The sequence below is a fragment of the Macrosteles quadrilineatus genome, unplaced genomic scaffold, assembly GCF_028750875.1.
Source record: "Macrosteles quadrilineatus isolate MER2022 unplaced genomic scaffold, UCM_ALF_1.0 Scaffold_6__1_contigs__length_79288215, whole genome shotgun sequence".
Lineage (NCBI taxonomy): Eukaryota > Metazoa > Arthropoda > Insecta > Hemiptera > Cicadellidae > Macrosteles > Macrosteles quadrilineatus.
In genome coordinates this window covers 67,694,058-67,711,598 of record NW_026542599.1, presented here as the reverse complement: position 1 = coordinate 67,711,598, position 17,541 = coordinate 67,694,058, and the positions used below count along the sequence as shown (strand labels likewise).

General features: G+C 33.9%; 2 protein-coding genes across 2 annotated transcripts in view; one reads left to right on the top strand and one right to left on the bottom strand.

Moving 5' to 3' along the window:
• Positions 1-3,774: 3,774 nt before the first annotated feature.
• Positions 3,775-15,769, bottom strand: LOC128996729 (probable dimethyladenosine transferase). Its single transcript, XM_054422176.1, has 6 exons — positions 15,580-15,769; positions 14,954-15,140; positions 13,402-13,705; positions 12,735-12,956; positions 5,257-5,363; positions 3,775-3,866 (listed from the first exon to the last, which is right to left on the bottom strand). Exons 1-6 carry the CDS (start codon positions 15,635-15,637, stop codon positions 3,818-3,820), a joined length of 927 nt encoding a protein of 308 aa, XP_054278151.1. The 5' UTR covers positions 15,638-15,769; the 3' UTR covers positions 3,775-3,817.
• A 586-nt stretch (positions 15,770-16,355) lies between these two features.
• LOC128996540 (non-lysosomal glucosylceramidase) overlaps positions 16,356-17,541 on the top strand; it is a 110,866-nt gene continuing 109,680 nt past the window's right edge. Inside the window, exon 1 of the mRNA XM_054421930.1 lies at positions 16,356-16,466. The gene's annotated coding sequence lies outside the window, so the exon portion shown is untranslated. The remainder of the gene's footprint in view (positions 16,467-17,541) is intronic.

Here is a 17,541-nt window from a genome sequence, read left to right as displayed (position 1 = left end):
ACTTTATGTTTGAACACCTTTTTATTTTTACAGAGTTAACTTGGTTCAATTAAATTAAATAAATGCCTAAACACACATTTCAACACACTTTACTGTTATTATAACTTTGCCGCACAGATAACAAATAGACTAGATGTACTCATGCTACGGACAATTATGAAAAACCTGCAATAAGCAATATTTCTTAGGATTAATGTAAAATAACGTATTCTTATTAATACCCTGTAGAGTTTAGTGTAGCCCTATTGTTCTCAAAGCTGAGCAAATATTCAAAGATTCATAGAAAGTGACGGTTAAACCGAACTCTCAAAACAATCTTTATTATTTATGAGCGAGGGTGAATAATCCGATTATTGGTTATTGCGAGGTCAGTTGGGGTCTACTGTATAAGTGATCTTAACAGAAAAAAATAACATGTTCTAGAGTTGTAGCATTTTGATATATTTATTTCTTAGAATTTTCTTGTTCTTAAGAGTTTTAATTAATAGTTTAAATTTATTTGGAGTTGCCTTGTTAATCTAAACTATACAAATATCATGGGTTGTTGTTGGGTTAACAGGCTTATCAGAATGGAAAAAAGTTCATACTGGCATTATATCATAACAGTTTACACTTTACACTGAGGACATTTCATTGTTGCTGACAGCATTTTTAAGAAAAATGGATTGAGTTTGGGAAAATACATAACTCAAACTTCCCTAATTAAATTGTCAGTGATAGTGAAATGTTGAGCCCTCTCAATGTAATCCTTGTAACAAGGCACATGTGTTCTTTGTTATATCATATAAATGTTCATTATAAGAGATTGATTTGTTCCCAAGATAGGTGCCTTAAAACCTTTGATTCCCATGTGTAGGAACTTGACACAATTTTCCCAAACTCCTTGGTTGTTAGTAGCATACTCAGTTTCATAGTTTGGTACTTTTTTAGTCACTTGACGAAATATCAGTTATGTGACCAGTATCCACAACAGGCCCCTGGAAACCCAAAGAAACCCATACTATGTTAAATGGTACACTTAAGCCCTCAAAGTAATAGCATTAAGTTGCGTCTGAGTTATGGGACATAGTACTGTAATTTTCCTCAGTTTAAATGTATGACAAATAAATAAGGTTACCTTTGGCTGACTAAGCTAAAAGTGTGAATACTCAAGTCTTGGCAATTAGCATCACCTCATTTTACTGGTCTAATGTATGAATCATCATCAAAGATATGATTAAAGCTGTTAGTTAAATGCAAGATGCATGATAAAAACTGCAAGTAAGTAAATAAACTGGTTTTTTAAACTTACTGTCCATCACTATAGTCTGACTTGTCTGTACAGTGGTGTAAAGACAATGTCAATACGGTGTAAGGCGGCTTATAGACGGAAAAGTAGGGATGGCAATTATTAGCCAGTTGTGCTTACTACATAATTACCAAGGAAAGTATCCCTATAAACAAGGTAAAGGGTGTAGCATAGAGCACAAGGGCCTAGATTTTTTAGGGTTTTTTGAGAGGATAGCAGGCTTACCTGAATGGGAAAGAGTCCAAACTGGCACAGGAAACACAAAACAAAACTTTACACTATATACACAAAACATTAGAATATTTCACTGTCACTGACAGCATTTTCAACTAAGGAAGAGAGAGTTTTCTAGATCATCTTGATCATCATTTTCTTGATCTAGAAAACTCTCTCTTCCTTAGTTGAAAATGCTGTCAGTGACAGTGAAATATTCTAATGTTTTGTGTATATAGTGTAAAGTTTTGTTTTGTGTTTCCTGTGCCAGTTTGGACTCTTTCCCATTCAGGTAAGCCTGCTATCCTCTCAAAAAACCCTAAAAAATATAAACAAGGTAAGTATGTGATAAGTGCAACTGCCAAGTACTTGCAGGAAATTGCCGTCTCTACTTTCAGTGCCGGATTTTGGGTACTTGTGGCGCAAGGGCAAAATAACCTGTGCGGCCTCTGCATCTTAGTTGGAACTTCCCCACGATCAAGGCAAAAATAATAAAACATCTCCCGCTATCATGGAGACATCATTCATCACCTGCGATGGCAGTAAAATAGTAAACATCTCCCGCTATCATGGGGACATCGCTCATCACCTGCAATGGCAGTAAAATAGTAAACATCTCCCGCTATCACGGGGACATCGTTCATCACCTGCGATGGCAGTAAAATAGTAAACATCTCCCGCTATCATGGGGACATCGCTCATCACCTGCAATGGCAGTAAAATAGTAAACATCTCCCGCTATCACGGGGACATCGTTCATCACCTGCGATGGCAGTAAAATAGTAAACATCTCCCGCTATCATGGGGACATCGTTCATCACCTGCAATGGCAGTAAAATAGTAAACATCTCCCGCTATCATGGGGACATCGCTCATCACCTGCAATGGCAGTAAAATAGTAAACATCTCCCGCTATCATGGGGACATCGTTCATCACCTGCAATGGCAGTAAAATAGTAAACATCTCCCGCTATCATGGGGACATCGTTCATCACCTGCAATGGCAGTAAAATAGTAAACATCTCCCGCTATCATGGGGACATCGCTCATCACCTGCGATGGCAGTAAAATAGTAAACATCTCCCGCTATCACGGGGACATCGTTCATCACCTGCGATGGCAGTAAAATAGTAAACATCTCCCGCTATCACGGGGACATCGTTATCCCCCACCTCTAAGTCTGAAAAAAATTAAATTTTTCTTTTTAAAACAAGTTGTTTTTTTTTACAAAACACTGCGGCCCTAGTGGTAAATCTGGCTCTGTCTACTTTCCCCGTTTATAAGCAGCCTAAGCCACGGGTAAGCCAGTAGTGGCTGCAGTACTAGATTTCACTCTGTTGTAGAATTTCTTCTATATTTCACTGATAATAGAATTTATCCCAATCTCCATTCCATTTGGCAAGTATTCTTGAACCAGCAATTTGGTTTATAAACCCAAGAAGCTTTCACTGTACAACCAATCTCAGTAGTAAGATGATAACTAAATCTTAAGCTGTAATAATTACCATATTTTATTATGTACCAAATTTAAAAAAAAAACTGATGATCCAACAATTGGGATTGTAAACATTTTGCATCTTGCCCTCAATTGCTTTAAGACATGTAATTATTTATTTGTAGACTTCTTTGTCTTGACAATTCTTTTAGATCAAGCTCGTTACTACCTACTTTGTTGAGTGTGGTTTGAAAATTTTATACATTAATTAATAATTTGTATTTGTAGTTTTGAAGCGTTTTTAACTTTCAGGGGTTTTCCTTTAGATATATTCAATTGTTCATTTCTTAAGGAATGATTTGTAGTGTCTTAAGAATGTTTAAACTTTAAAAACACTTGATGTGCAATAGTATTTATAACATTTTTCTGGGTTTTCTTTTTAGGCTGGAATACATCCGTGCAAGTCACTATTGATTGAAATTTGTTTTGATGCAACATTTCCTACCTCATATCTAATGAACTGAACTGCCTTATTTCTTTTAGAAAATTCAAATGGTTCGTATGTGTTAGGCCTATTATAGGTTTTTGATTTAAAATAGAATTGTCTACATAATATGTTAAATTTCGGCTGAATTGACATAATAACTATCCATAATAACATGTTATTGTAATTATACTGTGTATAAACTTTGTTATTTGTTTAGAAAAATAAATTTACTTGCATTTTGTCCCCGAGTTATAAATGTCCTGAAATACATCTTGTCTTAGATTAAGCGCTCAAAGAGTTGTATGTGTGAAAGGGAAATGAGTTTTCAAAATTTTATATATTATTTATTGTCACTTAACCTATTACTTTGTACAAGATTTGATGAAAACCTGTTTCAACAACCAGCAAAGTGTATGCCTTTGACGTTGAACGCGTGGAGAACCCTGAAACCAGTAAAAGATAAATAAATAAGCAATCGTGCTGAACACAAACTAGGTTTTTTTTTTTAATTTAAGGATGTAACAGAGCACAATTTCCTAGGTTTTTAGGATTTTTAGAGATGATAGCTACTTACCTGAATGGAAGGGAGTGCAAACTGGCACATGAAACAAAACTTTACATATAGCCTATTTAAAACATTATAATATTTCACTGTCACTGACTACATTTTCAACAAAGAATGAGTTTCTAAGGCCAGATAGGTAATTAGCCACGGCAAATTTATTTAAACAGGAATTTATCAGACCTGAAAAACTAGCTCATCGTTAGTAGAAAATGCTGTCAGTGACAGTGAAATAGTCTAATGTTTTGAATATATGTAGTTTTATGTTTCTTGTGCCATTGGGCTTGTTCCTATTCAGGTAAGCCTGCTATCATCATTAAAAACCCTGAAAAACTAGTTTTTAAATTTGTATGAGCTTTAGATTAAATAGTCTTAAGGGAAAGTAATGAATATTATGTGAAACTAATTAAACTATCAAATCAAAGATTATATGAATAGGCTACAAGTTTAGATTTTCTCGTATTTAAATCATTGTATTTTCAGAACATTCTCCTGAAGAAATGACTCCAGAAAGTGGAATGAGCCTCAATCAAGAATCAAGAATTTTGTTGTCGTTAAGCACATGGCAATAGACAAAGTCAAATACAGTATTATAAGACATCAAATGTGCAATATGGACAAATATAAAATAATAAATTAAAACAGACATATAGATATAGACACTGAAAAAACAGCTACAAGTACAAAATCACTATCTAAATAAGTTAAAATCTTAATGTACTAATATCACAGGCCAAAAATTCGTCAACAGAATAAAAAACATTTTCTTTTAACCACTTTGACAGAGTTATTTTGAATCTGCTTAGGTTCACAGTCCAGGCTTCTTTTGGCAGCTTGTTAAAAAGCTTGACTTTTATAAACAAAAGGCTTTTTTTTAGATTTTTCTAGTTTTATAGATATGCAATCAAGTAAATAGTTCCGTCTAGTATTATATTTGTGATAGCCTCTCATGGAAGCAATTAACTTTGCTCAATACGTTTTACTGAACAGGTAGATGTAGATATTGGAGATTTAAATGGATGACATTCAATCCAAGGTAGTTAACTACGAAACAAATAGTTGCCCGTGATGGCACTTGGAGGATTGGTCAGCCTGCATGGATAGAGCAAGGCTGAATCACAGTGGCTTCGCACCTTGGATCGGTGTTATGAAGAAAATATCTTCTTTGTTATGAAAAATTACTTAAACATGTTCAGGTACAATGTGAATTTTAAAATTGTTCAGATTTAGATCTTTCTCAAGCTGGCTGGCTGAAGAAGTTTGAAACTTACATAAGAAAGTCGTCTACGTCCATGGTTCTCGCTCTTTTTTCAGCAAAGCCACTTTCCGCTAATATGTCATCTACGTACTGTTTGATATCAAAATCTGCAGCAATTTCCTAAAAAATCATAAGAGTTTAGTTTGTAAATTTAATTTTCTCTGTACATTTTCTAAAATATGATAGATGAGAATATTCTACAGCATTTTTGGGAATGAAATACGTATGTTTTTATTTATAAACCTAGTCATGTGTAACAATTATTATGTTTCATCATAGACAAATATAATTAAATATAGACAGACAGCAGTGCTGTAGCATATGTTCTGGCATCCACCACTAGGAGTGCCATGTAGTTACAGCACACACACAAATGGAAATTCTAAAGAATGTGGGAATTACCAAAATTTCTTATAATTGGTTTCAGTCATATATAGAAAACAGAGCTCAATATGTAGAAGTAACACCATAGACTAACCAACACAAGTAGACTTCTCATCCCATTGTAAATTTTGAAGCACGTTTTTCGTGTCTAGTTCATGTACGTGACACAAAGGCGCTAGTGTCGACGAAACTTTGTTTCTATTATTTTAGGGTTAATTTCTTGATTTGTGCTTTACTGTTTGGTTATATAACTAGGGGACAAGTTATTGTTTATGATTAGATCGTATTATTTGGTTAAACGAGGTTTTAAATGGCTGTAATAACGGGAAACAAATTGTAAACAAAACACGACCTCTACAGAAAACCGTACAGAACTAACAATAAAATTGGCTTCAGCTGTTCCATAAGGATGGGAAATCTACTAAGGGAGTATGTTTTATCTATGGTAACACACTCTCACAAAAACAGAATAACATCAAAACTTGAAAAAATAAAAACAGGTGTACCTCAAGGGTCAATTTTGGGCCCCTTATTGTTCTTAATCTACATCAACGGTTTGAACCAAACACTAGTAAATCAAAGGGAGAGCAAAATAATTCTATATGCAGATGATTCAAACTTATAAAGATATTAGGAAAAAAATTGGAGGATATAGAATCTGTGGCAAACTCAGAACTCATTAATATCCAAAGGTTTTTGATTGAGCATAATTTATTTTTGAATATTTCTAAAACTAATTATATTGGGAATGTTGCTGGAAGTCAACAGTCCCGGAAGATCAAATAATTTATACCTGTGCCGCTAGATCAAAAACTACAATGTTTGCAGTGTCTGTAGATCAAAAGTCCCAGTAAGTCAAATGATACAGTCCGAGCTAAAAACGTGGTCTATGTTAAAGCAATTGACTTATTGGGAATTTGACCTAATGCAACAGCAGTTTTAATATAACGAAATACGGTAAAATACAAGTTCAGTTTTGCTGAGTCAACAGTGCCGGAAGATCAAAAGCAATAAAAGTGAACGTCGATTCAGTGTAAAGTAGACCTCCTGCAACGCTTACTACACCAACAAAACTCGCTTTTAGTTACTTCGTGTTTTGTCATAATTAGAATAGAGCTAAAATTATCATATTTGGTACATAGCTTATCTATTAATGCTTCTTTCCAACTGTTTGGTCAACACTGTAAATAGGTATAGCCTTTCGTCAAAATTTGTGGCATAAAATACCCGCAAGGACGATCTGAAAATTTCTGGTTATTATATACGTTTGTAAAAGGAGATCCATTTAATTGTAGAACTATTTTATGAGTTATAATGTAGTCTACATATAAACTGTGTAAATGTATTACGCCTCGGAAGGGTTGAAACCTGTTCAAACTATCATATATATTATTAAAACGTAAATGGGGTTTTTCACGATTCTGAATCAACCAGACGATGGATTTTCATTAGTTTTGTGTTAAAAGAAAGACAATTTTGAGAACTAGGGAATTTCAAAGCCATAATTTAAAATTAGTGTCCCAGTTTTTTATAAATTAAGTTTTAGTTTTTAAAAAGTCTAGCAGCCGATGCTAACCTTCTCCAATAAGTCAATGCTTCTAGCTAGCTTTTAGTACAATATAATTATTTGCTTAACATAACAGCTGTAACATTCAGCATTTGGAAGAAAATTCAAATACATACTTATGGTTGGCTTATTTATACTATGTGTAATGCTGACCATTGATACATTTAATTCTTCGGTACGAGGATGGCAGATTAATTAAATATGCATAGTAAAATAGTAGGATGTTCAAATTATTTTTTAAAGGAATCTTTGTAATCATTGATTTGTTTTAGTCCCATATAATTTGTTTTAACTAACAACTGGTTGAATGTAATATTCTACTATATATAATATTATAAATGAGAAAGTTTGGACGTATTGGGCTGAAATTTGGTATGATGATAGTTCACATTCCCGATTAACATATAGAAGCATTCTTATCTTAAAAGTCCTTTCGGGCTCCGCCCCAATGGCTCTGGAGTTTCCCATGTTAACCTTATGAGTAATCGTATTTAAAAGGAATAAACGAATTTTGTCAGCTGTTTCAACTACACAAGTTGGTTCTATGATATTGCATAGCATTAAAAAGTTACAAGGTTTACCAACAGGGTGCAGTACTATTATTTTTTTACATTTATGGCAGCTATCCTATTAAGGCCATAAAGGTAAAATTTTGTCTTTAAAAGGTTTATGTGTAACTATTTTATCAACAGATGTAAAGATCAAAATGTTTCTATTTCGTGTTCTCTTCCCGTTGCAAAGCACGGGTACAACAGCTAGTTGTTCTATATAACTATTAGGTTTTTGGCGAATTTCCCATATAGGGAATAAGCTATTACCGTAGTACTTATGGTAACACCTGGACCCGGGACCGATTTAATTTTTCGTTTTGAGGCCCCTAGAGGCCAAAAACACCATCCGTTCAAATTCATATATACAGGGTGATCAACTCAAGGAGGCCACCATTGGAAAATCGGAAACGGTAAGAATTAGAGAAAATTTTAAATGGGGAACATTCCTTTATTTTTTGTGGCAGTTAAAAATATGATTTTAGTTTTTTTATCATGTTTTCGGATAGAATATGCAATTTAAAAACTTTTTTAGCCTTAACATTTTTTCGATAAACCCACTCGTTTAGGAGTACAGCCTATGGAAAAATGACTTCCGGTGTACATTTTACATAATGTAAAACGAGTAAGTTTAGAACAAAATTGGAAAAAGTAAATTAGTCTTAGAATTGCATCTACATTCCTTAAAGACTATAAAATAAAATGTTTTCCACTTTTCAAGTTTGCCGCCATTTTTTAAATAATATAATTCATATTTGTAATGAATTTTATGGTCTTTTTGGAATGGGGATGCAATTGTAAGACTTTTTTACTCTTCGCATTTTTGCTATAAACTTACTTGTTTAGGAGCTACATGATGTAAAATGTACACCGGAAGTCATTTTTCCATAGGCTGTAACTCCTAAACGAGTGGGTTTATCGAATAAATGTCAAGGCTAAACAAGTTTTTAAATTGCCTATTCTATCCGAAAACATGATAAAATATAGGGTGTTCTATAAGAAATTTCAAATTTGGCCGCCATTTTGGAAAATGGCGGCTGAATTTCAAAAAACTAAAATCATATTTTTAATTGCCACAAACAATAAAGGAATGTCCCCCTTTTAAGTTTTCTCTAATTCTTACCGTTTCCGATAACCCAATGGTGGCCTCCTTGAGTTGATCACCCTTTTAAGCCTATATTTATTTATTTATATATTTTTCCCGGGGGGAACCCCAGGATCCCCCTCCTTTTTGGGGGGTATTCCATACCCCCCAGGCCCCCGGTGACCCCCCCAACAAAATATATGTCTAGGACCGCCCTTGTCTTGGGATATCGCCTTTCTTCACTGATCACGTAATGCGTGATTTTCTATAGTCTTGGAAAAATAAAAGGTAAAATAGATAGAATACAGGTGTACTGTATGTGGTTTACACACAAATATTCATCAAACTGTGTGATATTTTGTTATTGCAATGAACAATTTGAGAGTATCGTATTGTTTAAGTCGATGGAAAATCTCTGTTGATCCTGTTTTAAAAGCAAATCAAAAAGATACAGTAGTCACCACTCTATGAGACATATTCTAACCAGAAAATTGTAATCGTATGATTCTATAAGCATTGGTAGGATTGCAAAGTACTACACAAGCATTATTTCAAGGGTAATAACAGTCACAATTTCCGCTGACTTTAACAGAGTCAACTAAAATATTATACTAATGGACACACAACTAAATGGAACAACTAATGGAAATTCTCACGATGTACATTCGTTCGATATAAGCATTGAGTATACACGTCAGTACATACGTGTATACCCAATGCAATGATATAAGCAACGGTTCTTGCAATTTATTGCTTATTGTTTTTTAGAGTTGTTTTCGGACTTACTCTGTTTTCGGACTTACTCACACTCGTATAAGGTTTTCCATGTTTGTCATTGATAATGTAGCCATGTTGCTTTGAAATGGCGACCATACAAATGTATGCATTTTAAGCCAAGTATGAATGGAGATGAGTGTGGGATGAGTGGAGCGATCTTGTTGTCCTGTTTGTGACTAAGGCCGACATAATCCTTAGACACAGCTGTTAATTAATAGTGCATACAGTCAATTAATAGCAGCAGAGGTCAAGTTTGGTATCAAATTAAAGGTTTTATTCATAAAAATACATTGCCGCAAACCCAAACGATAATGATGATAATAACGTTAATGATGTCGCTAAAACGTATCGTTTGAAATTTAACAGCTGAAAATAAGTGAAATAGAAAAGGTTTTGGTTAAATCCATCAAATTGTAATTGGACACTAGTAAATACTAGTGCACTTGTTGCTACCTCCCCCCTTCGGTTTCATGTATTCCTCTCAATCAGTTCAAACCTAGGAGGATTAAACATTAATGTTACCTAATTAATGTTAAATCCTCCTAGATTCAAACCTGAAACACCCAGATCGAAACTCGCCTGTCGTTATTTTACCATCGCCTTTTTTAAAATATATTTTTCAAAAAAGAAAGATTATATTGATTTACTTTGGATTTTAAAAATGTTAACTTTTATTTTGTTAAAGATTTATGGTGATACGTAAATATTGTGGTGTAGTAAAGTATATTATATTGTAGTTGAAGTGTTAAATTTAAAATTTTAGGGTGAATCGAGATGAATCTTTTGTTATAACATGGGTCTCTCCTACCTTAACATACATACCAAGTTTCATAAACATCGGTTGGAAAAGTGCAAAGATAAATATTTGTATGTAAAAAATACAAAATGGTGGATACCTGGTTAACGAAACGATTTCGGAAAAAATGTTATCCTTGATTTTCTGTTTATTTTGACCCAAGGAATTACTAGGTAAAGTATCTCCCCGCTTATTTTTAACACCCTGTTTATGATGTATTCTTATAAGTGAAAAATGTAAGCTGGTAATACAGAAAGATGTTTTATAAATAATATGAATGTACTGGTGATCTGTATATTCATCTTTTTCTTGTTCTTAGAAGTCCACTCAGCAGTCGCATCGTACGATGTAGTTCTTTCCATGCGTTGCGAAATGCTAAATTTGCCGTCCTCTTCAACCCAAGTTATCTATTGAACCACTGATTGTAAAAATTCAAAAAAAATATATTTTACGCATCACATTTTTGGCTACAACTTTGCCACAGACAAAACCTCTCTAACCCAAAAACAAACAAAACATCTCGCATGCTAACTTTTTCATGTTAGAAATCACGATTTAAAACTATTTCACCATACATATCAATTTTTATTAATTAGATCGGTAAATAGTTTAAAGTTCCAACAAAATAGTCATCGAGAAGGGCTAACCAAGAAGCTCTGTGCCAATTTTCAAAATTTTAGCACAACTTTAAGTACACCAAAACACGAAATTATTGAGGTCATGCGTCGAGAGGACTATCGTTGTTTTTAACAGATTATACTTTTGACCTTCCGGGACTGTTGACTCAGCGAAACTGAACTTATATTTTATCTTATTTCGTTATATTAAAACTGCTGTTGCATTAGATCAAATTCCCAATAAGTCAATTGCTTTAACATAGACCACGTTTTTAGCTCGGACTGTACTATTTGACTTACTGGGATTTTTGATCTACAGACACTGCAAACATTGTAGTTTTTGACCTAGCGGCACAGGTATAAATTATTTGACCTTCCGGGACTGTTGACTTTCTGCAACGCGTCCATTATATTACCTTTTCCACCAAAAACAAAACAATTGCTTTCCCCAACATAAAAATTGATAATACATCTTTAGAACCTGTTCGACAAACAACCTTTTTAAGCCTAAATATAGACAGCAGTCTCAGTTGGAACTCCCACATTGAAAAAGTACTGGCAAAAATGAATTCTGGTGTGTCTGCTCTCAGGACATTAGCAAATATTTGTGATCTGACAACTCTCAAAATGGTCTATTATGGTATGATACATTCTCATTTAGCCTACAATATACATGTTTATGGAGCAACCAATATTAATAATCTGTATGAGATATTAAAACTACAAAAGAAATCAATCAGAATAATGCTAACTATAGAACAAACTGACCATGTTAAAGAAAATTTTAAAGAATTAAGAATTATGACGGTATTCAGTCTTTACGTATATGAAACTATTGTTTACTGAAAACAAAATCAAGAACAATTTGAGACTGGTCAGTTGATCCACCATTATAATACAAGAAACAACAAAAAAAAAGGTTGCAAAGTCACAGATTAAAAATGTTTGAGAAAAAGCCAAATTATATAGGATCTAAATTTTTAAACAACATTTCTACCATAATAGACAAAAATCAAGAGTTTTCAAAATTTAAAAGAAAAAAAAAGAACACCTAGTTGAGAGAGCATTATTATACTCACTAGATGAGTTTTAAAATAACTAACGGCCTTAAATTTAATATTTGCCAACAGAAATGATGGTGTTTTTGACATTATTGTATTTATTGACCGAAATTGTATTATAAGGATTAGTTTTATGAAATGACGCATGCTCAATGTACTTACGCTACAAAACAATGAATAAAGAATGTTTTGACTTTGACACAACGTAACTATATGGCACTCCTAACAATGGATGCCAGAACTAACCGCAACACTGCTGTCGGTCTATATTTAATATTTAATTCTTTTTGTCTATGGTTTTACTTAACACTTCTTAAACCTTGCAAATACAATGTTATTGCTTTGAGCTAAAACATTTGGTTTAGTATTTTCTTTTCACAATCAAATAAGATGGAAAAAAATATAACGCCTTTAATACAAGACTTCAAGTTAAGATATTGTATGAAAGAATGAGTAGAAATAGTACATAGAAATACCAACAAAAAGCTTAAGACAACAATTTAATGTTATGAGCACAAACAGAAGTAAATAATTTGACTGACTGTGTTTTATTTGAATGAAAGATTTGGGATGTCCACTTAAGTACCCTGAAGTCAATGGTTATACTTTAAAATATACATCTGTAAATTATATGTACAATTTCAAAAAAAATATTACCTGATTGCTCAAAGAACAGTGTGCTTTGTAGTTCTTTTCCAACGTAGTTAACACCACGCTCTGTTTGAAAGCTGCTCTAAGTGACTTGTTTTTCCGCACGAAAACTATTCTCGTCAGGCCGTCCCACTCTTTGAAGTTGATTGGTGGAGGAGGGTTTCTGGGTTCAATCCGCACTACGCTTGATTCAACCTTGGGCGGTGGTCGAAAATTGTTTTTGCCAACCTGTGGTAGATATATTAATTGATGAGATTTTTATAACGATACCAAGACCTTGAAAGCAAGCCTAACACTTACCTACTTTGTCTACTTATCAAGGTTTGTGCTGTTAAGTAATACTGTTCCTCATATTCCAGGGGATTTTAAACTGATTTTGTGTTAGGTAGTTAGCAGGTAATTCAGTGGAACTACGTACTTGGGGCCACTATTTTTTATCTTATCAGTACATTTCACCCTTGTGGTATACCGGCTTACATCTTGCTTTTTGATTTGCTAGAGACACCCCATGCACAGGCCTATGTGGACTGCAAATCCAAGGTTAAAAGATGCCGCCAACCTCTATACAACAAAATTTATGATGCAACATCTAACATGGTTCGACTATTTGAATAAATCTTAAATGGATAACTTCAGTGCCGAGCACATAGTGTATCTACTTAGGCCACGGTACCTTCATCAAAATATCCACTCTGGCAAGGAGCTGAGTGTTGATAGACAGACGACAGTACAGCTTGTCTCCTGGCTTGGCGACAAGACGCTGGGCAAACTCTCGCTGAACCATCAACACTGCACAGCGGAAAAACGGCCGATGTAAGAGCAGCTTGAACACCAGTGGTGACGAGATCTGGTAGGGAATATTAGCCACGCAGATGTTGAAAAACGGAAGTTCCGTCTTAAGCACATCTCCGACCAAGATCTGCAGCTGAGACTGGTACGGAGTACCTTGGACACGCTTCTGGAGCTCAGCGACTAACCTGCAAAACAAGTGTTTGTAAAACCTGGCATTAACAAGCTTTTGTTCTAAGCTTAAGGATAATTGTTAGTCTACCAATTCTTCGATTTCATGTCTCGGAAAGGAATTACATGGCAATATGTTTTTGTCACACAAAGTTTTAATACTAAATAGTTAAAAAATACATTACCTATCCAAAGTATTATGATGATAAGTAATATGTAATTTTTTTAACAGCCGATTTAATTTAGACTTAATAAACTCCTAAAGGCACAGTTCAAGATTCTTTATGACCTCAGTTTGTGTTGTTAGTAAAAAAGTTGTGAGTTACAATTAGGATATTTGATTCTAGCATGAGAACGATGAATGAAAAACTTCCATTTGGGGTTTGGGTTAGTATTACCCTGCAGCACCAAAAAGGTTAGCTACCTAGTAGAAAGAAAAGTTTTATGAGCAAACTTCGTAAAACCCTCGACTTTAAAACTATCACTGGACAAATAATATTTATAACATCCGTAAATTTTATCTTTCATTATTTGCTATGCTCCTGAATCTGAAATAACTAAGAGGGCTAAATTGTTTCAAACAACACTACAGCTCGTAACATGTAAGCCGGCACTCGGGCCTTCATCCTTACAGCTTTCATCCTATCTTTAATGACGATTCATACATTAGACCAGTAAAAAGAGGTGATGCTAATTGCCAAGACTTAAGTAATCACACTTTTATCTTAGTCATGCAAAGGTTAGCTTATTTGTCATACATCTAAACTGAGGAAAATTACAGTACGGTACTATGTCCCATAACCATTTCTGCAAACATTTCTTCCGACTCACTGGGTTGACCTACCCGTGTTTCATGTAGGCCTACTTGAGCGCCTTCATGTGGGTCAGTTAACGCAGCTTGCATGACGGCACATAATTTTTTGAACCAGATGCTAGTAGGCATTGGTCAAGTGCTAGCTTACATATCACGAGCTGTACACATAAGACATGTTTATTTCCAGTAGATATATTACAATATTGGAAGAATCAAATCTTTTTCATACAGAGCAGTTTTTAAATTGAGAGTGTTACAGAGTGTACTTAAAGTCTAAGAAGAAATGAAATGTCTACATCTAATATCACATAGTTTATCACCTATTCACTTATTTTACCTATTCGAGACTTGCAACAACAAAAAATGAACTAAGTTTTACCCGTTTGAGGAGAAATCTCAGGTCTGACAAACCACATTAATTAATTGATTAAAACTAACTTATGCTAGTTACCTTGTATCAATTTCACAGGCGATAACTTTTTTTGCTTTCTCTAGGAGCCTCACGGTCATGTTACCTGTTCCAGGCCCTATTTCCAAGACAATGTCTGTGGATCGAACAGCAGATTTATCTACCATTCCTTGAATTACTAATGGGTTTTTCAATATGTGTTGCCCAAATCCTTTGTTGAATAGGATACCTTTAAAACAAGAAACATTCAAGTTATCTCCAGTGAACATGAAAACATAAGGTAAACTTAGGCGTACTAGGCTTAGTTTGGATATAAAAACCATTCAAGAATAAAAAATAATGTATATTAGCTTAGAATTGGCAATCCAAATTTATTTTTAAGCAGAACTGGCAGCATTATATTACCAAAACCCCTGTATTTTAATAGGCACCATTTGGTTCTCCAGAGATGATGGTGAGCGTTCCCGCATGAGAAAATTTTCTAATAAAAATTACATTGTTGTACTGAATATCGCCAAGATAAATTAATAACCTTTGCCTATAAAAAATCAAAATTTGTATGTCATAGGTGTGTCACTTATTTCAACATGCATATTTAATAAACATATATTATTATTAACTAGGCCTATTTATTCTTGCCTATGCCAAAAACAAAATCCTAGGCCTACCTTGCTTGGCAACTTCTTGGTGTGTTCTTGATTTCTTTTCTGCTTTAACTTTAGGCATGTTTAGGCTTATTAAATGTAAGATTGTCAGAATAAAAAGTGTTTCAAAGTATTCTGCAACCGATATGTAAATATTAAAATAGAAGGATTACATATTTGAATATAAACACGTTTTCCTATCAGAAACATAACCTAAAACTATAATTTAATTGACAGTTGAATTTTGGTCTTTGGATATGGCTGGATACTTCTTTCTGCTTTCTGACAGGCTTCAATAAAATGCCATGTGGCTTTGTGTATTGGAAGGGGCCTTGGTTGGAAACAATAAATTATTTAACAGTAGTTGGTAATTAATAATTATTAAATTTCCAGGTTGTATTATAGAAGTAAATGATAGGCCTACATCGCCAAATATCTGGAACAGATAGTTTTACTTTTTAGACATAACACCTTACAAGAATTTTATACTTAAATTATTTCTGTAATTTTAGCTGCAGACTAGCGAATTGAAATATTATGAAATTGTATGAGATTTTATAGCGGGTCAGGTCAAAGAATTGGTTGCGAGAATATAATCTACTCATACAAAACCTACAACTGCCCTATATCCAAAGGTACATGGGCATTGCTTACTAGCTTACTCAAATCACTGGATTTAGTCAGCTGATTAGTTATGCTGTTGACGTTGACTTTGTTTTTTTTATCGATAAAAATCTTGTATTGATACAAAAATGACAACTTTGTTTATATGAACATGAACATAACAAAATACAATACAACTCTTAGGTAAAGTCTAGTCTATGTGATATTACTCATATAGTCAAGATCTAGAAGACCTAGGATTATATTATAAGATCTTTTTGATCAAAAATAGTACATTCATTAATTTGGTAAGTAAAATTTCGCTTTATCAGTCTGTCTAACTTTGAAATCTATCTGTTGAAGATTAGGCCTAGGCCTAGATCTGTAAACTCAGTGCTATTAAGACCTCTTAACTAAACTGTAAATATAGATTTTTTTATTGTAATATTTTAAACTTAGCCATACACCTACCCTTAAAACTTATCTAGGCCTACTTAGACTGCGTCTTTTTGTATTTTTGTTTAACTTATTTGCCGGTCCCTAGACTCAAGAATCAAGAATAGACTATTTGTTGTCATTAAACACATAAATACAGCGTATTGACAATCGACACAACTTAGATATGTGAGACATGAAGTATACAATGATGTCATACATATTTAGACTCCAAGTAAGTTAAGCCACAGAGAAGTAATATAAACAGAGTTAATATCTGTGTTGCGCGTAATCCGTGTCCCCAAGTAGCGAGCGTGTCCCGACTTGACGTAGTTCACAGAGTACACGACAGGTCGCGACAGCGCTGCGCTGCTCACTACTCCGCTGCCAGCCGCTGAACAAAGTACAGGTTACGGTTTCAACTGTCGTTCCAATAATTATCAAGACCTTTATTTGAAACCTATTCCGTTAAATGCAGAATGAAATAAGCTTTCCAAAGATACCAAATATGAAATAAATATTTATAAACGTGTTCTCGTAAAGCTAATTGTTAGAACTGCTCCGTTTCCCACAGTGTACACTAGGGCAGTAACATTATGTCTAATCACAGAGAAGTATAGGTGCAATGTTAAAATAGCTGAAAGGTATAAATAAATACTTATACTTTATTAATTTATATTACTTTTCTATTACTATTCTATTTTATATTACTTTATATTACTTTATATTACTTCTCTGTGGTTAAGCTATCTAGAACTGAACCCCTCTATTATTACACCCAAACCAACATAGTTTGTTGAAAAATAGATTATCTTAGGTAGGCTACTACAGCCTAGGGCCTATAGATCACTCACCCTCAGACACTTTGAATTTGTAACTGTATAATAATTAACCAATTTAACTAAGCCTAGTAGGCCTATAGTTTACTTCTTGGAAGAAATAGGCCTA